General features: G+C 40.9%; 1 protein-coding gene across 1 annotated transcript in view; it reads left to right on the top strand.

Annotated features, from left to right (window-relative positions):
• DMXL1 (Dmx like 1) overlaps positions 1 to 23,363 on the top strand; it is a 127,046-nt gene that overhangs the window by 84,132 nt on the left and 19,551 nt on the right. Inside the window, exons 26-32 of the mRNA XM_018557308.1 lie at positions 638 to 714; positions 2,114 to 2,244; positions 4,048 to 4,296; positions 14,289 to 14,467; positions 16,914 to 17,044; positions 21,757 to 21,842; positions 22,391 to 22,592. Coding sequence (XP_018412810.1) covers positions 638 to 714; positions 2,114 to 2,244; positions 4,048 to 4,296; positions 14,289 to 14,467; positions 16,914 to 17,044; positions 21,757 to 21,842; positions 22,391 to 22,592 — 1,055 coding nt within the window. The remainder of the gene's footprint in view (positions 1 to 637; positions 715 to 2,113; positions 2,245 to 4,047; positions 4,297 to 14,288; positions 14,468 to 16,913; positions 17,045 to 21,756; positions 21,843 to 22,390; positions 22,593 to 23,363) is intronic.

The following is a 23,363-nucleotide window of genomic DNA, read 5'->3' as shown; positions in this document are numbered from 1 at the left end:
CGCTCAGCAGTTTGCTGCAGGCTTAGTGATTGGAATCCAACTTACTACATTGTCATTACCGCAATAAAATATTGTGGATGATACTAATCGGTTTGTGTGGCGGTCAAATTAGTACAACTCCTCCCAAAGCACGCAGGGTCTGGCTACTACTCTTGTACATATATGTTCTTAATGTGCCTTCTAGTATAACAGCCTAATGTAAGGTTATGTGGGGCAGTTTTCCCAAACTTTGGTGAACTCATGTGGTGAACCTCTTTTTGGAATGTTAGCTTCTCCATTTCTAGTACGGTATATTCCCTTCCTCTTGGTAAATGTGGGGTGAATTGGAGGAGATCCATTTTTGCACTTTGAAACACTTCTGGAAATGTCTCTTCTGGTAGGAATGCTAAAATACCCATCTTGGGGTCTAAATGTTGTGTAATAAATGATGGGAATCCATATTTATCATTTGAAATATGAAGTCCCAGTATCTGAAAAGTTTTGGACAACTCCATAACCTTTCTGCTTTCAAATATTGAAATTTTACTAGAGCTCCGACTTAATGTATTAGTGCCTGGATATTTCATCTGTTTATTTTTGGTGTGAGAGACTTTTGTTTAGAGAATATTACAGACATGTTTTACTGTCTATCCTCCAGATTTATGTCATGCATACTCTGGCTGCATCCCTTTCTGCCTGTATATATCAGTGCCTTTGTGGAGGGCAAGTCAACAGGTACAGTACATTTAAACTTCTGTTATGTTGTATAAACCAACTAAACTTCAAAAATCAAGCTAATACATATTTTTAATCACACAAGGCAAAGCTTTATAACGGGTGTGGAATTCCTATCGCCCGACGCCCGGGACATGCAGTTCTGGGCGCCGGGAGAGTAGTTATCTTGTACATTTACCCCTGCTTCGGGCAAGCGGAGCTAAATGTACAGCATGGAGCCGTCGCTCGTTTTGTACAAGCGATCTGATTAGATCAGTTGTACCTGTCTGTCCCTCCCTACCGTGGTTGTCAGGGTCCTCCGCTCCTCTGGCAGGGATTCGGGATCATGGCAAATAAGCTCAGTATGGAGAGTGGGGAGCAGAGCGAAAGATGTCCATTCTTCGCGCTGCTCTGTGTCATCACAGCGCCACCTGTCTCCGCTGTCAGGAACTGTGCAGAAGATCTGTTCTGTGTTGGAGGGCAGGTTCCATAAAGAGAATAAAATATTAGGTACAAAAAGAAAAAGTAAAATAATACAAATTTAAAATGTTTTAAAAAAATAAGGGAAAGTAAAAAAATTAAACCCTGCCCCACCATCTGCATGCAAATAAATGTAGGACATTGTGTGTGTGTGCTGAGTGCTGCCGCCATTCCACTGTGTGCCATATTGTCATAGCCAGGCAGCAAAAACTCTCTTAGAACCCGTTCACACCATTCCAGAGCGGTCAGCCTCTGCAACACACTGTATTGCACTCCAGCCAACTCCATGCGGGAGGGGGCGCCCGCAGTGCAAGCGCCCGAATGCGTGGCACATTAGTTTCAGTCCAGTGCAATCTGCAAAAATAGTGCTTGCAGCATTTTTGCAGATCGCACTGGACCAGAACGCTAATGTGCCGCATTGCGGGCAGGGGGCTGGCTGCGGCACCATCAACTTCAATGCACTGCCAAGCCCCCTCTTGCCCCTACGTGGGGAGCCGGCTGGAGTGCGAGTACTGCTGTCCTGCGCTGTGTATTTTGAATTTCGCTCGCAAATTGCAAGCGCTCGTTTGTCAGCGTCGTCAGGTGGCCATGCTGACTAATGAGAAGCGCTACTTAGCACTTTGGAGGAAGTTTTTCTAAAAAAATGTTTTACATTCCCACAGTCCTGTTTTATAATATATTTTTTTAGTTACTGTACTATTTCTGGTCTAATGCCACGACATGTATATGCTTGGGCATACTCAGACATTCTTTAGAATGTTTCTGTTCTTCTGTGTACATTTTTTGGTTGTGTTCACTGCTGTGCAAACAACTAAGCTGCATGGAGTTGACTCAGTCCTGTAAGTAGCAGCCTGGGTTCTGCAGCATGCAAGTGAGACCGACTTTGCTCTAGATCAGGAACACCAGTAATGTGTCAATGTTATGTCTTTTTTTGTTTCAGTGCCTCCATGCAGACTAATCCATTCACAGGCATGGTGTACCAGAGTGTGCTGCTTATTCACAGACAACCAATGAGAACAACAAGTCTGGATGAAGCAGTGATACCAAACACATCGCCCACTCATTGGCCAGGTACTCTAAACAAAATGTTTATTGGTTTCTAAGAGCTGTGTAGATCTCTGTCTAGTATGTGCTGACAATTTTGACTCTGTTCCCCTTTTCATTTGAAGGGTAAATACACTTTCCCAGGTGAATTTGGGAAAATGGAATTACCCCCCCTCCAATCTGGCCCCCTCTCTCTACCCTTGCTGTTTTCACCTTTTGGCTCCTTCCTCTCCGACGGTGTACTGCCCGTGCTCTGTATTTTAAATTTCACTCGGAAATGGTGAGCATCAGGATAACCGTGCTGACCAATAGAACCAATGAGAAGCGCTCAGTTTTAGTTGTCCCCTGTTGCCATCACTTTTTTTTCATTGGTAAGTAAAGATCTCTCAGGAAGGTGAATGGGGAAGAAATAGTTTTATCTGTGTATTTGTATTTTGTCAGTGTAAAATCGTAATTTGTGATAGTCTTATGGCTATTTGTTTTGGTGTATACTGACAGAGCAGACATCAAGTAGTGGGTTTGAGATGAGGTTATATTACATGTCCTGAATAAAGACTGAACCACAAATATATTTGGCCATACAGGCAAGAAATACTGAGATGATAATACATTATTCATTAGAAAACATCGGTTAGAAGCTGTAGATACTGTATTTCATGGGCTCTGTTTTTTTTAACTTATGTTTAGTTTGAATTGCTTAAAGGGTTATTAAAGCCTCAGCGGTTTTTGTATATATCTACTGCTAGCAAGCAGTAGATATATGCAAAAACATTTTTTAAATTTACCTGTGTCTTCACCGCACGCTCCAGTTTGAACATCTGAAGAGTCTCGGGCGGGCGCAAGAGATATTGGGGCGGGCGTATGCGCACTTCAGATGTTCGGCCAGGAGAGGAGGAGAGACACAAGGTAAGTCTATAGAGCAGCGTGCACCCGCACAGATTGCGTTGGACATCGGAGAAGAGGAGGACAGAGGAGTCGGCACTGGATCGGAGACCCGCACCAGTGCTGGAGGGACAGCTGAAAACAGTAAAGAAGAAGATGATCGGATTAAGGGGCATGATTTAGGGCAGTGGTTCTCAACCTGTGTAACCTCAGGACCCACATTTGTCCTTGGTCAATAAGTTGTGACCCAAGTTGCACTGCAATGGAATGCAGGGCCATGCGGTGTGGTAGGTGCAATTGCGAAGTACAGTGCGTTAATCGCATGTGTCTGTGCGATTAACGCACTGAACTAGTGTTAAAAAACACACAACCACAGACACAATCTTACACACACACACACACACATTAACACTCCAAAAAAAAGAATTTGTAATTTTTTTAAGATCCACCCAGTCTCCCTACCTTATGAGAACTGGAGTGGATCCTTAGCTTGGGGTCTGGTGTGGGCTGCTGTACTGTGATGAAGCTCCATCCATATGTGCAGTGCTCAACAGCTCCTTTGCACACCCTGTAGAGGTGCCGAGAGCCAGTATGTTACATCACACCGGTCCAGGCACCTCTACAGGACATGCGAGGGAGCTGTAAGCAATGCACATATGGATGGAGCCCACTCTACCTCAAGCTGACACTCGGCACCAGGCAGCATATTTTGAATGGCTGCTTGGCGCAAGAACGGACAGTGTTGCACTAGGGGGAGGCTGAGGAGCCTTAATCGGCTAACTAATCGATTTTGAAAATAATCGTTAGCTGCAGCTCTAGATATATTTTGTCTACATATTTAAAGATGTCTTAGTTTGTTTTGTGCTAGATAAAGGAAAATGTATACAAAACCACTATGCATTGTCTTAATAAAGAAGACTGAAAATAAGCTGTGTTTCTCTCACATAGGAATATCTTCATTAATTCGCCTGTTGAATTCTGCTGGAGAGGAAGCTCAGCCGGGGCTCACTATTCTGCTGTGTGAAATTCTGACGGCTGTCTACCTGAGTCTGTTCAGTCATGGATTGGCCACTCACTCCAGCCAGGAGTTATTCTGTGTTGTTGCTCATCCTCTGAATGACAAGATGTGGTCTGCAGTCTATGGAGGAGGAGCACGAATCCCATGCCGAGGGCAGATGCCTGTTAAACCTGTCACAGGTTGGTTTTCTTTTAAATGCATATTTATTATTATTAGGGCTGCAACAACTAATCGACATAATTTATTATTGAAAAAGTTGTTAACTTTTTCAAGCATCGATTAATCGGCTTCCAATTAGTTGGCCCTTTTCACAGCTCCACACACGCTGTGCGCCGCACCTCCTCCCCACCTCACGTTTGCCGCTGCCAGACCCGCCCGCTCCCACATCCACAATCCACACACTGCATCTCCTCACCGCCCGCCCACATCCACGATCGGCACAGGGACGCGGGGAGAAGTAAGGAGGTGCAGGTGTGGGGGGATGACAGCCGCCGATAGACAGGCCCCATCTCAGAAGCAAGTTTCTGGAAGACTGCTCAGGTAAGCCTGCACTTCCCTCCCCCACATGGTGCTCTATAATGTATTGCTGGAATTTGTATTCCTCTATAGCTGATGGTACATTGTGCTGTATATTATACCATCAGCTATAGAGGACTACAAATCCCAGCAATAATACATTACAGTGCAATGCGGAATATCACAAGCTATAGAGGACTACAAAACCCAGCAATAATACATTATACAGTGGTGCAATGGCGAATACCACTAGCTATAGAGGACTAGAAAACCCAGCAATAATACATTATACAGCGCAATGCAGAATACTGCCAGCTATAATGTACTATTGCTGGGATTTGTTGTACTCCTCTGTAGCTGGTGGTATTGTGCTGTATAATGTACTAGTGCTGGGTGTTGTAGTCCTCTATAGCCTGTGCCATTCTGCATTCATTGCTCTATAATTTTACACTTCATTTCACTATATTGCACACCACACTTTTTTTTTTTTTTTTTACTTCCACCGCTCCAAATTTGCTCCTGTGATGGACTACAATCTCAATACAAACTAGTAGTCCCATCACTGGAGCCATTTTAAAAAAAATGTATTTTATCCGAATAATCGAACGTAATAATCGGCTAACTAATCGATTTTGAAAATAATCGTTAGCTGCAGCTCTAATATTATCATTGTGTCAGAAATGCTTAAACTACAATGCTTCTGCAATGTATTCTTTCTTTCTTTCTTGTACGTTTATGCATACTGGTATTTTAATAAATGTCTCTCTCCTCTACCCTCTTTAGTCGACATTGCTTGGATATGCTAGGAGAATTTTGCTAGAATCTTAAAAATGTAAAAACACAATCCAGTTTGAATATGGTATTACCAATCTAATCATTTTCAAGTCCAATCTAGTGTTTGGAATCCTATGTCAGTAAAAATGTTGACTCCCTTAATACAAATTAGGGATATTCTTATTGGCAGTATGAGTAAACAAGGAACCTGTCAGGATAGCTGTTGTATATTATAAGTATCATATTTCCGTGTCTATTACCATGTCTGCCTCAGACCTAGCACTGCATTCAGGAGTCAGACAATGGGAGCCCTTGCTATGATGGATATTAATGCCCCTGACCTGTTCCCTTTAACTTAAAATCAAATTGAGCAAATGCCCTAAAAGAGAATTAAAAAAAATAGAAGTATGGATTACCTTTTGGAAAAAACAACATCTCCATATAGTAAATACTGTATCCAAAGATAAAGTCAGCTGAAGAGATTTACAGATCAAGTCTTGTAAAAGTTGAGCTGGGCCAAGTCTCTTCCCATACCACAAGCCTTCCTATGGATCTGTTAGGATGCTTATCGCATCAAAGGACCAACAGGAAGACGGAAAAGGCCAAGCTCAACTTTGTAACAGGTTTATGGCAAAGCCCTTCCACGATGTAATGAATGATGGAATAACTTGTAATAAACCTTGGTTCACAATACATTTTCCAAGCTGTCTCAATGCATGTAGAGCAGTCACCCAGAGTCGTATGCTTAGATCATCATATAACTGGTTTGATCACCCAAAAACACATGGCTTTCTGGTATGCAAATTTGAAAACGGCTTATGTTGCTAAGAGCATGGGTCTGTCCTCTCCCACTTGCTGTACCTCACTATCTGCCAATAACTATGATGTGGGGTACATAAGGGCTGTCCTGCGCATTCAACAACTGGAGTTGGTTGAAATGTGTGCAATTTTAGAGCTCTTGAGGAGCTCTGCAAATTGTGTGAATATTCATGCAAGCCCTCCTGGGTGCTGCTCTATATGTCTGCTGACGCATGTTCATTATAAAGATATCTTGCTCTTTAAATGATTGAAAAGCTATCCGTTTATTGAATAAAGTAAGGATGCACTCTTCATTCATGTATAAGGTGGAATAAGAGCATTATCTTTATTCTGCAGGGTTGTGCTAAGTGAGGTAGCTTCCTGGTAGTCTGAATATCATTTTCCTAATGTATTAATGGTAATAAATGTGTATTGTATAAACTTAACTGCTTAGTTTTAAGAGTAGCAGATCAGAATCTTTATTATAATGAAGCAGTCATTATAAATACCCAGACTTCCTATAATGTGCTGCTTCCTTGCTTTGTTAAACCCTTGACAACCCATCACATGCTCTGAACTTCTCTTTTTTTGTTTGTTTTGTTTTGGCAGGGAAATACTTTTCTATTCCCAGCCCTCATCAGGTAGTTGTGTTCTCCATGGAATGTGTTGGCTTTTCCAAAGCCCTTACTGCCATCAGTACTCATAGCCCTCCCAGTTCTGCAGGCAAGGACTTAGATTTTAGCTGAGGCCTTAACCTGATTTTGCATACTAAGAAACAGGCCAGCTTTAGAGTGATTTTACTTTTTTTTTTATTATTATTTTTACTTTTTTCTTTTTTTGTATAAGGCTGCATTTTTGTAATCCTTCCCATGGATTTCTAATTGTTTAAACCTGAGATCCTTCAATCCTTCAACTGTAATATTTAATGTGATATACTGAATACCAGTATTGCTAAGTACAATCAAATTTTATACAGCATTAGATGAGGAAGGTTGAGGTGGAACTGGCGATATATTTGGCAATACGGACATCCAATACTGATGGAGAATACAGTGTTCAGGTAATTTCTGTGTTTGGAATAAACGGTTAGAAATCCATGGACTCTTGCTTGATATCTTTATTAAATCTTATCTTACTAACTTTCAGTTTCAACAGCTTTATGCTTGGAAGAATGTGTGTATTTTTAGATTTTGGTTTCTTTTACATGTAGGTTTTGGTTTGGGTTGCAGTGTGACAGAGCTTTTCCCTTTTACTAAAAGTGTTCTTGTTAATGTCTCTTAAGTATTCATTTTAGTGCAGATAATGGTGACTAAATGCATGTGTCACTGGCTTTCTGCTGAAGCCATAGGATCCACAAGCAGGTCTGAACATGTTAAATGTGATGATTACACACATCATCTTCCTAAAAGAGAGCAGTGGCCCAACCCTTTTTTGTTGTTGTTATAGTTCTCTTTAGGGCCATAGGAGGACATATACTAATAACCCAAAACTCGGCATATAGCATGTTATTGCCCACTATATTCTGGCAGCCGGGACAGATCCGGACAACAGACAGAGCTGGAGGAACAGAGAGGCGGAATCCCTACGAGGAGCTTTGACTTAGTCACCATTCTCTGCAGGGAGATGATTGGCAAGTGAGTGATCAGTGGTATGTAATCGTTCAGTTCCCGATCAATACAGCCAATGTCTGACAGCTTCAGTGTCGCACATCCGCTCTAATTATGGGGATGAGTGTATTTTACTCAACTCATAATTCTCCTCTAAGGAAACTTGGGGGGGGTGGGGGGGGGTTGCTTTCTGCTGAAGCCATAGGATCCACAAGCAGGTCTGAACATGTTAAATGTGATGATTACACACATCATCTTCCTAAAAGAGAGCAGTGGCCCAACCCTTTTTTGTTGTTGTTATAGTTCTCTTTAGGGCCATAGGAGGACATATACTAATAACCCAAAACTCGGCATATAGCATGTTATTGCCCACTATATTCTGGCAGCCGGGACAGATCCGGACAACAGACAGAGCTGGAGGAACAGAGAGGCGGAATCCCTACGAGGAGCTTTGACTTAGTCACCATTCTCTGCAGGGAGATGATTGGCAAGTGAGTGATCAGTGGTATGTAATCGTTCAGTTCCCGATCAATACAGCCAATGTCTGACAGCTTCAGTGTCGCACATCCGCTCTAATTATGGGGATGAGTGTATTTTACTCAACTCATAATTCTCCTCTAAGGAAACTTGGGGGGGGTGGGGGGGGGTGACCTTCTAGATGTAGCTTTGCCATGGGGCCATTATGAGGGGCTTATACCCTCCCTTTTTACAGTTTTCATGTATTTTACAATTATGTAGCATATATGATATCTGAAGTTGAAGGAAGAGATTTTGGGTAGCATGTAAGTCTATGGAGATGCAGGTGTTGTGCATGCACACACGAGGCTTCCCGCAGCTCCTAGTTTTGACAGCTGCGCAAAAACAGCATATGGCCTCAGGTGCATACGGCCTCAGGTGCATACTGGGATGGATGCACCGGTCTGAACCCACTGTACATCACTAACGTGTCTATACGCAGATACGAACCAACCAACCTGTTGCAAGGATGTGGCAATACCATTCCTAACCTCACCTGCACAGAGTTTTCTCAGCTCGCAGGACAACAATCTCGGTCCAGCAGACTGAGAGCTATCATCACTAGGGCTTGTTAACTCAGCAGTTAACCCTTTATACGCAATACAGCAGCTGCCACCACATGTTTTAACGAGAATATGCACTATTCTCGGCAAATGCTGTTACAAATCAAAAACTTAAAGCCTATGATACCACTGTCCTTTCAGACAGGAAAGTGACAGGTTTCACTATACAGTAGCACTCTTTATGGAGACAAGGATACTTTAAGTTCTTATTTAGAGTGTAGAGATAAGCTTAACAATTTTTAAGAATGTCCATAAAAGAAACGGTGCAGGAAAAATATACAGAAAAAAATGTTAACCAAGAGAGACAAATATAATGTTGGTAAAATAAAAAGGAATAAAAGAGTACTTAACAAGTCTTGGGTTTTTTAAGTTCTGACAGTCCAGCTGAATGCTGGAAAAGATTCTTGATGTTAAAGGGGAACTCCTTTTTGGGTGTTACATTAACTTCTCCTTCTGAGCTTACAAGAGCTTCTTGATGTTACCAGAACTTCCTGACTGCCCTGCACAGCCATTTTTTGTCAATACTTTGGGGGATGTCATGGAGCTAGCCCATAAGGCAAGGCTGAGGAGGGTGAGCAGGAGGGCTAAGCCTTTATGATGTCCTTCTCTGCTCCTCCAAAACTGTCAATTTAATACATATCAACATAGTTTAATATTCTTACATTACATTACTGTCTGATAACCCCTAAATTATTGTGTGTCAGGAAATAAGCTTCAGGTCATGTGTGTGAATTTTATGGCTGGCCCAGGAGGGTTAATGTGGCTTGTTAGGACTCTGATCATCGTACCCCATAGTGATTGATATGTGTGGATTTCCCTTGACGAGCAGAAGCGATTTATTGGATTCATTTTACTATATCCTTTGATTCTGGATGATAAAAATTGGGTTAATATGGTAATTCCTTTTATGACTGAGTGGGATACCACATATTCCTTCCTAATCTGTCAGGCAATCTGTCGGGAATTAGCTGAACTGAGCAGGATAATTACTGTGGTATTAGCTCTTTACTACACCTAACGTAAAAGATCATCAAAGCTAATCCACACCAGCCCTAGGGAAAGCTTTAGATGAACAATCGGATTTGATCAAAGGGACCAGATATCTGGTGCAGGATTTTGAGGATGCCTGAACAAAATTTTCGGTAGCCTGAGGTAATTTGAACTAGAAAGGCTGCATTCTACGGGAATCGGCGGGTCAGCCCGGGGGGGAGATGTGCAGCTTTGCCCTAGGCAAGGCAGCATCGCTGCCCTCAGCGAATCTGCCGCTCCAAGCAAACGCCTTGTTTGCCTCGCGGCAGATACGCCCCTGCTCAAACCTCATTATTGTCACACATACATGATGGATACTGGTCCGTGCACCATTTGTGCGTGTCTGTCAAAACTCTGAGCTGCGGGAAGCAGCATGTGAGGGTGCACAGCTACTGTGTCTCGATAGACTTGCATGAGCTGCCTGCACACTTCCCGCAGCTCCAGGCATATCCCAAAAAATGGTCTTTCACACTGTGTGAGGCTCCATGCCCCATGCAAATGAGGCCTTGGGCTCCATGGTGTGTAAAGATAAAGTTTGGTGGAGAGGTAATCCGTGTTATGGTCTCCTAAATTGATATGATTGTAAAGGCTATTTAGCCCACTAGTGAACAATGGTGACCAGTTTAGGATGGTCTGACTCTTTGAGAAACCAGTATAAGAATGAAAGAAATTTTGTAAGTCTGGCACAGTAAGATTCTCAAATGTTCTTTTGAATTCAAAATAATCACAGTATTTGTTAAGGAGACAAATGTATAAGTGTATAGTAAAATAGGGCTTGATTTTAAGAGTGAAGTAATAAAATTCCTGGCACACGCATTGATTCTTAACTTATAAAACCAATAGCTAACTTAACCTAAAAAATACATCTAAAATCGGATCCCATGATCCTGCTATCCTTTCTGTTTTAAACGTTGAATCTTATTAGGAGGTTTTATGTGGAAGAGTGCTGCTGAGACTTAAGCTGCCCATACACCTGACGATTATCGACCGATAATTGCGGGTGATCCCGCGATCGTACGATAATTGTAAGGTGTATGGGCAGCGTGCGACCGCATATACTGTAAGTTTGCACGACTTTCGTCTCACGAGCATGCTAGAAAACCCCCTGAAAATCGTACGATTTTCGGCGGGTTGGTAGCACGATCGCAAGACGAAAGCCACGCAGGCGCACACTGCCCGCTCACCATTGCAATCATCTGTATGCCCTCCCATCAGCGGGGATGAATTGCGATGATCGCAAGTACGATCTGCCTGTCCAAGATGGGCAGTTTGTACGGAATTTGAATCGCCTTACAACCATCGCACAACGAAAGTCGTGCGATGGTTGTAAGGTGTGTGGCCACCTTTTATATTGGTCACATTTTATATAGTTGCATGACACCTGGGGAGAATTGTGCTGCCAAATATTCATGGTGGTGGTATCAGAAGCGGCACAATTGCCGCCCTTTTATTGTGGTACCACCACTACAACCCTTAGGAAAAATTAACCAGTTTGGGGAAGAGCTTTACTCTGGTATATCAAGAATGCTGCATTCAAAGCAATAATGTGAAATGAAAAGTGTAACGCTTTCTACAGATGAAAAACATTTTAGGGGAATTTATCAAAACTGGAGCAGACCAAATTTGCAGCAGATGTGCATGGCAGCCAGTCGGCTTCTCTCATTTTCGAAGCTTAACAGAACAAACTGAAGAGACATGCAGATTTAGTTGCCCTGGACAACTGCTCCTGATTTTGTCTGCTCCAGTTTTGATAAACTCCCCTCTTTGTGTTGACTTTTGTCTAAAGAGTGAAATGAGGGCAAGTGAAGTGCACCTACAGTATGATCACTTCTGACTTTGTCATGTTAAGAATGTTTATTTCTTCAGATTCCCCTGGACAGATTTTAGCTTCACTCCATACTTTAGTAAATCAGTTTTACTTTACTTTACTTAAATTCATGTGATTTCAATTCACTTCAATTCACAATCTAGTTTATCAGACCCAAAATCTGTGGATGTGTGAGCACTGTAGGACATTTACATTTTAGAATGGTGAAAGAATAGGAGGATAACATATTGAAGACATGAATTAACCATGGTGAAATTATTTAAAATGTAAGGTGAAAAGCGGTGTAGAATAGAGGCCTAACAAAAACATTACTTTAGAGAACCATGTTGCTCAAAGATAGAAACAATAGGTATTTAAAGCAGAACTAAAGTATTTGTTTTGCTTAATGCAAACACTCTGAATGCGCAAGTTAAAATTGCATGCATACACAATACCTGATCCATGTTGTATTATCCATATTTTGTATCCTCCACGTTTCATCTTGCTTAGTTTATTGATCAGCATTAGTAGAATGTAAAGAAGGGGTGGCACCTTCTGAGGAAAGTGATGTAATCATTCCCTCACAGGAAGTGCTTTTGCAGGAACCATTTTTTTTCTTTGCCAGTAATTGCGCCCTAGTCATCTATGTATTATTATTTTTTAAACAGTTGTCAACAAATGAAAAGGGAGAACAGCACTAGTATGAGCCGAAATGTTCTGTTCAGTGCTGGTCTTAGTCCCTTATTCAAATAAAGGAGCATAATGACATGCTCAGAGGAAGGTGTGGAATGCCTATGACCTCTGGGCTGTAAAGTTTGCAAAGCTAAAGCGAAGAGGTAATGGAGAATTCCAGGTCCTGCACTGCACAACAGCTGGGAGAGTTTCTGAATGAAACATAAGACCTATTTAAGTAGTTTTGCAAGTATGCATGCATGTACTATTTTAAATTGCAATTTCAGAGTGTTTACATGTAGTTAGGGCAAAACCCCTGCAATGTTGTTTTTATTTTTTTTGATCAGTGTCTGGCTGTGGTAACTTCTATTTCCTTCCCTTCCATGCTACGACCTCAGTAATTTACAAGCACTCAGCGATCAGTCCTGATCGCTGAGTGCTTGTAGCCCGCTCTCCATTCTGATTCGCCTGTCAGAGGAGCGGCGTAGTGCGGGAGGAGAGCATGGCCTCCGCTGACAGCTCTCTCCTCCCCGAACTGCCCGCTCGGCCTCCTAAAAACTTTTCTTCTCCTTGCTGAGCATCAGCGGCTGAATCACATTGGATCCCCACTGCCTCTGCCAACACAGGTGGGGGAGAGCAGCGTCATCAGAGAGCACACAGACCGGTGTCCAGTGGGGGGAGAGAAGCTGTGGAGGCACTGAATTTTCGGGCTGTTATGGCACTATCTGCGTTTTGCCCATAGTATCATTTTTGGCCTAAAATGTGGTGCATCCCTAGTATCTACAGTTCATGCTCCATTAGTCTGGTTGTCGGTGGGAAGAATGTTTCTTATATTGCTGGTTAGTGGCAACAATCCCCCCTTTATAGATGGCAAAAAAACAATCATTGGTTTTAGTGATAATTTATCTGAGAGTCCACAGAATCCTGGTTTAGGAGCTGATTGAATGCCTGATTCACACGTACGCGATCCGTGACCGTGCGGCAATCGTGCACCAAACTGTGGATTGCTGTGCATTGTGCTGGTGGTGCCAATATTTTCTAATGGCGCGCCAGTAGTTCCGGGCGGATCGCACACTTTCCCACCGCGATTCCACCCATGCAATTGAACACTAAAAAAGCTGCACGTTGTGTGTCGCAAAAAAAAGTACATGTACCTTTTTTTCAGAGATTTTGCAATGAGGATGTAACCCCATCCGGGATCATTCAGATCTGAACCTAGCCTTAAGGTCTCTCTTACCAAGGATATCGACAATGTAATCACAAGTTTCTCTTATATATAGATAGATCTATATATATATATCCGTGAAAGGATCACAAAGAGAAGGTGATGTTCTGCTGTTTTTGAGCTGTAGTTTTTCTTTCGATTTTATTTAATGCATTCTGGAGGACAATCTGAAAATGTGTTCTTTTATAGCACACACAATCTATCAAAGTTTATTCTGCAGTCTGTAACTTCTAATAGCTGAAAGACAGATGTTATGGATCAGCAAGCGCTTCCCCCTCAGTGTTTTTGTATTATTTCTAAACTGACCATTACACTTTTTATGTTTGGCATGTGCATGCAGATTGTGCATGTTTATGATTGAGTTTGAAGTTTCCAAATGCAAAAGAATGTTGTATTATAGCTTAAGTGGTCATCTTTTCTAAAGGTAAGTTGTTTCAAGTTGGCATTTTTTCTAACTGAACATTGATAAAGACTATGTTTGCAATGGTTTTGTTTTTGTTTTTTACTATCTATAATCTGAAACAATATACTTAAACAACAGCCTTTGGACAGTTATTTTTCCTTTCTTTGTGACTTGTTTATAGTGGATAGGTTTGCTGTCCTAAATGTTGGGTGTTTTGTTATAGTGTCTGCTTTGCATATTCATATGTCTCATTCATTGCAGTTGTGGTATCGCCTCCCATAGAAGAAAGCGACCAGAATAAACGCTACAAATCTACAAAACTTCAGGCCAAAGAGAGTCCATCTGCCTTTGGTTCACCAGTGTTGGAACAGGGCTCCTCTATTTTCCGGGAAAAATTCATCCCTCCTGAGCTCAGCATCTGGGATTACTTTATAGCCAAGGTATCTGTAGAGTGAGTGGGGGCACAATGTTTTGTGGGGGTTTTTTCAGTGCTTAGCGGGCGCACATGCTACCAGAGTACCCAGCAAAAACCAAAAAGCCAGCAATTATTTTATTGACTTTTAATTTTGGTTTTGTTAAAAGTATTGCCCACTGTCGTACAATATATAACACATTCTATCTGCATGCACACATTCCATACCAACGTGCATCTGAGCAAACAAACATATGTCTGCCACTTTAAAAAAGAAAATGACGTTTAGCTGCGTGTATTCTGTACAGAATTTGTTTAACCTTTGAATTCCGACATTGTTAATTGTTAATAGAACTGCCTGTGCAATTATGCTTCTGCATTTGTGCACTTCAGCAACTCTTTATGTAATAACTTGCTCATATCCTCACTTCTCTTCCGGCAACATGAGATGCCAACTAAAAGAAGTCTTATAGGGAGCTATAATTTTTAGTTTTATCCTTTTTTTGTTTTTTTAAGCTTATATATTTTTAAATTGATATTTTAGATCTTTTTATCTTAACCTTTTGTTTTATAAATACATTTTTTAATATGACCAAGGATTCTGAACGTGCTGCAGGTTAGGTAAATAGAGCACATAACAAAAGTACTTCCATTTCAGGTAGTCTTTTTTTTTTTTTCTTTTCTTTTTTTTTTTAAATTAAATCTGACATGGAGCCCTCTGATGAGGTGGTATGAGTTACTGCTTTGTATATATAAAAGAATATAAAATATGAATATGCAATTATTAAATGCACCTTTATTAAAAATTCATATGTACAATTTTTAGTTATTATCAGGCTGCTCCAAGCTTAGGAACAGCTAATAATAACTTTAGAGACTGATCCTGACAGCATGTCAGAATCAGATCTAAGGTCTTTGATCGTTCCTAGATGATCAAAACTGATACATTTCACTCAAGAGATACATTTTGTATCTAGTGGTTGAAATGTATCATTTAACATCGGGCCAGGCTCTCCAGCTGTCTGAATAGCAGAGAGGTGAGTCACTGCTACCTCTCAGTCAGATACGGGATCGCTATTTAGCGAACCCGTATCTGAATGTAAAGGCTTCATTCTTTCATTCATGAAAGAAAGAAGCTTTTAAAAAAGCTAAACTATTGCATTAATGAATGTCTCAATAGTGAGGCATTAATTAATGACTGGAACTGCTGAGAATCAGCAGTTACCAGCATTACAGAGGCTAATATAACTCGGCACGTACAGTGTACGTGGCCAGTCATATAGCCACTTTGTGACGGGACGTACACTGTACGTCTCCCGTCACGAAGGGGTTAATGTAGTTAACGCCCGGGGGGGGGGGGTTTTTTTTGTGTTTTTTTTTTTTTTTATTTTTAACACTCACACCCCACATTTCCCCCATCTAAATAATTGTCAGTTATTTCAGTAGTTTTACATTTTAATGAATGCCAATAATGTTTACTTAAAATTTAGCCCCTAAAGCTCCTTTATCTAATTTGTTTTATATACAACCATGTTGGTTTATAAAAAATAATAGTGGCTGCACTGGGCTTATAACGTGCGTCGACTGCATACTGTTATAGTGTAAAAAACATTCCTTGTTGATCCCCCTAGGGCAGTTGGTCATGCCATGGAACAACAATCTCTGGTGTTATTACCTAAAATTGTTAATATCCAGTTAGTCAGTGCAATAAGAATGCATCCAGTGTGTTTTTTTTTTTGTTTACAACAATTAACTGAATTGGCTAGAACTAGATCACATGATAACAGTTTTTACTGTGAAGACGCCTTTCCATATGTGAATTTAAAGTGTATTTGCACTTTTGAAGCCAAATTGGAATAATGCCTATTTGATATTTGTTACACGTCTCTCATAGCATATCTTTTTTTTATTCTTTAATAATTGCATGCACGTTACATGGCATATTCTGAAAGAAAAGTTGTTCTCTGTACTGAGTTTGGCTCTGGAATGCAAGGGGGGCTGAGCAGTTTATTGTTGCCGTAACCTCAAATGTTGATGTATAGCAAGCATTGGGTATGCGATACCCCCATCTGTACTGTGCTGGCAGACATAGTTTTTAGTTGTAAACCATATTTGATCAATGTTTGACTTAAACTCAGAGTGTCCCCAGTCTTTCTATGGGAACAGCCTTGGACATTGATACAGAAGCTTGCAAAGGCCTGATACACAAATACATCTAAAAGTGCAAAGTATTTTTTTAAAAATCAACTTTAGGTATGCTGTGTGAATGGAAACACAAAAGCCATATAGCTGTGTTTTCTCCAATTTGTCTGAAAGTGGAAATGCGCTTTAAACCTCTTTTCCTCCAGACACAAAGAGTGCCCCCCTTCACCTTTGTAGTGATGAAAGTCAGTAACTTCACACAAAGTTCCAAGTGTGTGAATGCTTTAAAATAATACACACCATTTATAATTTGGTCTTTTTTTCTTTTTCAGCCTTTCTTGCCTCTTTCACAAAACAGGCTTGAATATGATTCAGAGGACAGTCAAGGAAGCGATGACGGGGAAGATGATGGCTCTTTATCAGAAGTCCAGATCCAGGAACACTCAAATCCTAATTCGTATAGGTATAGCATGGCATTACAGGATGCTGATGATTAGAATTGGCCCACCACTAGACTACCTTTTTGTCTAATATTTTATACTCTAATAGTTTATACTTCTGCCTTTAGGAGGAATTGGACGCTGGCATTTAAAAAGGTAGTCAATCAGGCTTAACCCCTCGCACTCCCATCATTCTGTTCAGAGAAAAGTTTTTTACCATTTTTACTAGACATTTTTTTTTTCGTTTTCATAAACAATGTATTTTCTTCAACCAAGATTCATTGCTATGCTGCTGAGCTGGGTCACTATGCAGCTCTCTGGATGGGCTTCTCAGAAGCCCCTTGGAGGCTGTGTCTGGACCCCGTTGGACTGAAGATTGTGAGGCACTGTCAAGTTACCACTGGGCTCTGCTTGAGGTGCTCCCATGGCACCCAGCATACTGGTTTCTTAGCCACAGAGCACTTTATAGGTCCAGAGTGATGTCACTGGGTATGTACCATTCTCTGCATACTCACTCTGTGGGTATGTCCATGGACGGGGAAAACATAACCTGGAATGTGACATTTGGACACTGGGCTTTGCCCAGGGCAGCACGTTCTCTGGTACAACTATGCTGTGCTTGTTAGCTGTAGAGTGCTCTATAGGTACATCACTGAGGTGTCTACGGTCCTTCTGCTTCATTTCATGAACACAGCATACTTTTTTTTTTTTTTTTTTTTGTAGTTACAATATATTCTTGGTGTGTTTTTTAAAGTTGCCTTTCTGTAGGCAACATACAATATTCCTAATTCAGTGACCCTGGGGGCCACTCCAGCTCATGGCCCACTAACAACAAGATAACCTGTTTAGAACATTTGAGCATTGGGCTCTGCATTTGGCGCCTTCCTGCCCTGTGTGTATTGTGTTAGTTAGCCACAGAGCACTCTCCTACTCAAAGCACTTGTACAACCTCTGGTCTAACCAAGCCCCTGATGCCTATCCATGTATGTAAGACTCTACGTGAGACTATAAATCCTGATATACAGACCTGGACAAATTTGTTGGTTCCCTTACAAGTCATTGAAACAATGCTTCATTCCTTTTCAAAAGTGATAATTTAAAGCAATTGTTTCATGTATACCTGCAAACACAACAAAAGTGTGAAAAGAGATCAAATTTTGCTTAATCTACAAAGATATGCTAAAATTCCTTGGACATATCTGTTTATACCCCTAGGAAAGTGTATTAATAATCCTAGGGATATTTCAAACTAAAATTTTTCTGTCATTCGAATCACGCATGTCATCTGACTGTTAGTCAGTAAATGGGTAAAAGTAGTTATTCTGTTTGGTATGTGTGCACTACACTGAACATGGAACAGACAAAACAAAGGGTATGGTTCTTGGGAGTGTAGCCAACCTTCCTGGATGTTGCTACAAGATGAAAATAGACCCCAGATTGAACAGAAAGATATTGTGAATGGAGGACAAAGAGCGAAGGAAAGATTGAAGGGTTACAAGCTGAACTCCATAGTCAAAGTACATCAGTGTCTGATCACACTATATGATGTTGTTTTTTTGAGTGACAGTGGGCAGTAAAAGTAGGAGGAAAGTAGTAGAAAGAAGTAGGAAGAAAACAGTAGACAGCAGGAAGAAAACTCAGGAGAAACTCCACTATTGAAAGAAAAACATAATAAGTCTAGACTACAAAGACTAGAGTTTTCTAAAATGCATATTGAAAAGCCACAATACTTCTGGGAGAATGTCCTTTGGACAGCTGAGATAAAAACTGAAGCATGTTCACACATGAAAAAAGTTAAGCTTTTAAAGAAAAGAACACCATACCTACTGTGAAACATCGAGGAGGCTCGGTTATGTTTGGGTGCTGCTTTGCTGTGTCTGCCACGGGGTGCTATGCATATGTGCCGGGCACAGGTACTGGTTTAGCGCCATGTGTTTCTACGGTGCAGTCAGCCAGTCTCCCTGCATCATGGTAGCGCATGATGCAGTGTGAAAATTATACAGCACCCTGGTTGAGAAAGTTTGTTCGAGACACCACAATTTATGTATCCAGCTCATTTGCCCTTCCCTTCCTTTCTGGTGTCTCTCCACCTCGATCTGGTTTGCCCTGGATTATTTAGGTTCTTGCAGTGCTTAGTTATCCTCCGCCCTGTCTCTCTTCTGAGAGCTGGGGTCTACAAAGTCTCTACCACTCCGTTCCTGCTTTTCCCTTCCCAAAAGAGAAACTGACTATACTGGGTCCTTAAGTAGCTCTAGACTTCTATAGCACTTCTTTGGACTGTTATGTCCTCCCTAGTGCCTCCTTTATCTGGTTTCATCTATAGAGAACTCGTTGCAGACCTTCCTGTAGGTCAGTCAGTTACACATTATTCATACTTTGTGCAAGATGAGGATTCTGTCGTCTGCGATCCTATACCCTATCTGGACTTTTGCTCATTCTACAGTATTTCTCCATATCTATTTGGCCTCTCTCCTCAACTTTTGAAGAGTCTGGATTCTGGACTAGTCTATTGACTAGTCTTTTTGGTCCAGTTGCTATTGTTGGACTTGCCTGGTTGCAAATATTACTCTCTTATGGGACCATCTTATCAGAAGTATCCTTGAGTTTAATTGCTGTCCGGCTTCACGTGTTTCCAGGGAATTGCTCCTTGGTCTTTTTTCGATGTTGATCTCCTCTACACTGCATCTGTGAGCTGCTACTTATTCTCATCCAAGAAGATTTAGGAACTTTTTAGATTGTAAGCTCTCATGGACAGGACCCCCCTAACCATCTTGTCTTGAACTGTATTGTAACTGCAACATTTTCCTTATCTTGTAAAGCACTGCACAAACTATTGGAGCTATATAAATCCTGTATTATAATAATATTGACTTCCCTTGCTATACTGGATGAGCTTCTTCCTCAGTTGGTCTTCCTCCTGTATTACCTTCATGTTGTACTAGCTCCATATTGTCTTGGTATTTTTTCTTTTCTTATGACTGACCTATATATCCATAGTCAAGTGGTTTCTCTTGTATGTGCCACCTTCTTCCTCCTGAAGAAGCATACTTCTGTTACTAGCCCTGTATTTCCCTGGATTCCAATGACAATCTTATATTGTTACCCTGCTATGGTTCCCCATGGGGATAGGGCAATCTCGAAGGCCCCTCGTAGCACCTGCTGTGTAGAGGATGTTTCTTCTACTGTTCTAAGTGTAATCCCTTTGTGGAAGATTCTTTAGTTTCCTCCACCTCTTTGTTCCTTACTGTTCTTTCTTCCTAACCCCTTTTTGTACACAGTGGTTGTTGATTTTTCGTACCCTTTCCCTATGAAGGGTTCCTGGGTAGGACTATTGAAAGTTTTTAGCATATTTCTTGCCAAGGTATTTTTCTACCTGAAAACAAGGTGTAGGATTATCCTATTGATCCTTAGCATTCTACTTGACCTTCCTCTAGCCATCCCTGCTCTGTCCTGTAAGAATATATAAATGTATCTAATCTTTATCATAATTGCCCGTGCATTCGATTTATCACTGGTTTTAGTAATGACTTAATAGCTAGATCTGAAAGTAGAAGTATCGGAAATGGCCTGGTGGGCCGGATTCGGCCCCTGGGCCTTGAGTTTGACACATGTGCCTTAACACAACCGTTGGGCATCCTAAGCTTTGCTGTTGTCAAAATGATGTTTTGCTATTGTACACATTTTTCTCTTTTCTTCTATTGACCACATTGCTACTTGGACCTTTTTCTCCGACCTTCCAGGTGTTCTACCGGTCCACCTTTTTTGGTGAACTGTTACTTTATCCCTAATTGTGTAAGGCCCATATTTGTTAGGTACATTTTTTTTTTCCTTTTTAAATATGTTTGGTGATCTGATTTGTAACCACAGGTTTCTTATTTGGTACTCTTTCCTTAGCCACGGCTCTTCTCTTTAGATTGGCCTTTGTTCATCTAGCCTTTTATTCATAACTTCTTATAAGCTATGAGTCATATAAATTCCACGTTGCTTGTCTGTCTCTGCTTGCTCACTCCTCGCTCACTCCTCACTTGGACAGCTTTTAGACATCCCCGTGTCCCTTAATAAACAATAAAGAAAAACGAATTTCTGTACTTTAAATTTGTTTTTTGAAGTTCATTAGGGATACATATCCACCCATGTTTGTCTGTGATCTTCTCTATCTTTATTACTTTGAACTGAAGCATGTTGGGAGAGGTTATACCTGATTGGCCAACATATTCGTTGCTTGCCAGTGTCCTCTTCCTCCTAAAGGTAGCAGTATAACCCATTTGTCTTTGATATGCATCTGATCCTGTGTCCCTTTAAAGAACTAAAAAAAATAAACTGATTTTATAGGAAGTACAAACATCATGTTATTTCAATATACAGCCCTTTTTAACTCCTTCCCTTCTCTTTATTGACATTGTTTTAGCTGTAAATGTTTGGGTTACTTTCTATTGTGTAGGCATTTAACAGAAAACACACACACTTTTTTGGGGGGTTACATTTTAAAGCTTTTATTTTATTTGTACATAATCTTTGTATCAGAAACATAATTGTGGTTTTCATTGCCCTCTGATACATGGGAAAGCTGGGATTATTGCAATCTATTGCCCTTTTTTAAAACCTCATTATAGGGATTCTGATGAATGGTGCTTAATAAATCGACATAGTAATTGTTTGTTGTTCATGCCAGCTTGTGGTTATGTACACGTTTTTAATTCCTTGAGCCTAACATATGCCATTTTTACCTTTTCAGCTGGGCTCTGATGCGTCTTGCAATGGTACAATTTGTCCTTCAGAATTTGAAAGGTTTTTACCCATTGGCTGGACATGAACTTTCAGGTAAGTTTAGAACTGTTTCTGCTGTATAAAAATTAAACCCATCTTTGTGTATTACTGCTCAGATGGGTCCTAATGGGTAATATTATATTTTTGTTTTACCTCTTAATGCTTGCTAAACTAAAGTGATATTAAAGCCTATTGTTTTTTACATTTCTCCTTTTAAGGAGACCCTCCTTTGCTGGAGGATTTTGCTCTTTTTCTTTAAAAGTTTCTAATTCCTCGTTTTCTAGTGGCTCCCTGCAGCGCATCCCCCCACCCCCTGCACGGGTGCCACCATCGTACTAAACTGTATATTCTAAAGATGCCGAAGTTCTTACTCTAATCTTCTTGCCAAGGGTGCATCAGCCATTCCTCATAGATTTTATTGGTATGATTGTGGCAGAAAAAAGGTTTCAGTCCCATGATAACAAAGCATAAGACTGGAAAGCTTGGAGCAAACTTTGTACAGAGAAGGTGCACCTAAAAACAATACTCTTAGTTTGAATGACCATTTTTCCTGTAGCTGAACTGGAAACGAGTAGTAGTCATTGTCTTTTTGATTCTTACAGATCTTCCTGTAGCCTCACCCCTCTGTCATGCCACCCTTAAGACCTTGCAGAGGTGGGAACAGGTGCTCCTGCGAAGGCTTCAAATATTTGGCGGTCCACCACAAGATTTTATTACCATGCCAAGTACAGAGGATGCTCTATCTGCTGGACCTGCAATCTTGAGACACAAAGCATTGCTGGAGCCAACAAATACACCTTTCAAGTTAGTATTCCTGCAGCTAAATGCTCCACAAAAATGAAAATATTAGGGGTAGGTGTGCATGAGGTGGCATTGACTTCTCCTGGTACACATGGCACACTTTATTTCTTTCCTGATTTATTCCTTTGCTTTGTTGTCTATTTTTGCATCTTTCTATTTTTCCTTCTGTTTTCTCTTGTGTATCTGCTCTTGTGTCCAATTTGCACTTGTGTTTCACTCAGAATGTCTGTCTTTTTGCTTTCGTGCCTTCTTCGTATGTGTCACCTTGCTTTCGTTACTTTGTATGCTGGGTTTTCCATATCCCTGCTAATGTGTCTTCTGCATCTTCTCACCATTTTTTGTTTTTCTACTTCTGTCTGTCTTTCCCGAGTGTTCTGAATGTCACGATGGATGGCTTCTCCTACTCCTACTGCTAAGAAGTGAGCAGTGTAGCCTGGCAGGCATTGGGTGCAGCTGCCCATTTGCTTCCAGTGGTAATCCTTTAATACTAAAGTATAGTTGAGCCTCTGATCAGGCCCCATACTGGCCATATAGGCTGCTACACCTTTAGATAAGCCCCTGGCTGTTATGGAGCACATACTCTACGTAGTATACGCAAGAAAAAACAGGAAAATACTAGTCTACAAGGTATCCTCGAACTCGTACAAAGATTTGTGGATTTTGGTACACACTGACCATAAACATAACACAACTGATTTTTTTTTTTAACAACTTATTTAAACTGCATGCAGTGTGTGTGTGTGTGTGTGTGTGTGTGTGTGTGTGTGTGTGTGT

Source organism: Nanorana parkeri, unplaced genomic scaffold (assembly GCF_000935625.1).
Source record: "Nanorana parkeri isolate BGI_ZX_2015 unplaced genomic scaffold, ASM93562v1 scaffold279, whole genome shotgun sequence".
In the NCBI taxonomy this organism is placed as follows: Eukaryota; Metazoa; Chordata; class Amphibia; order Anura; family Dicroglossidae; genus Nanorana; species Nanorana parkeri.
This window is presented reverse-complemented; position numbering and strand designations above follow the sequence as displayed.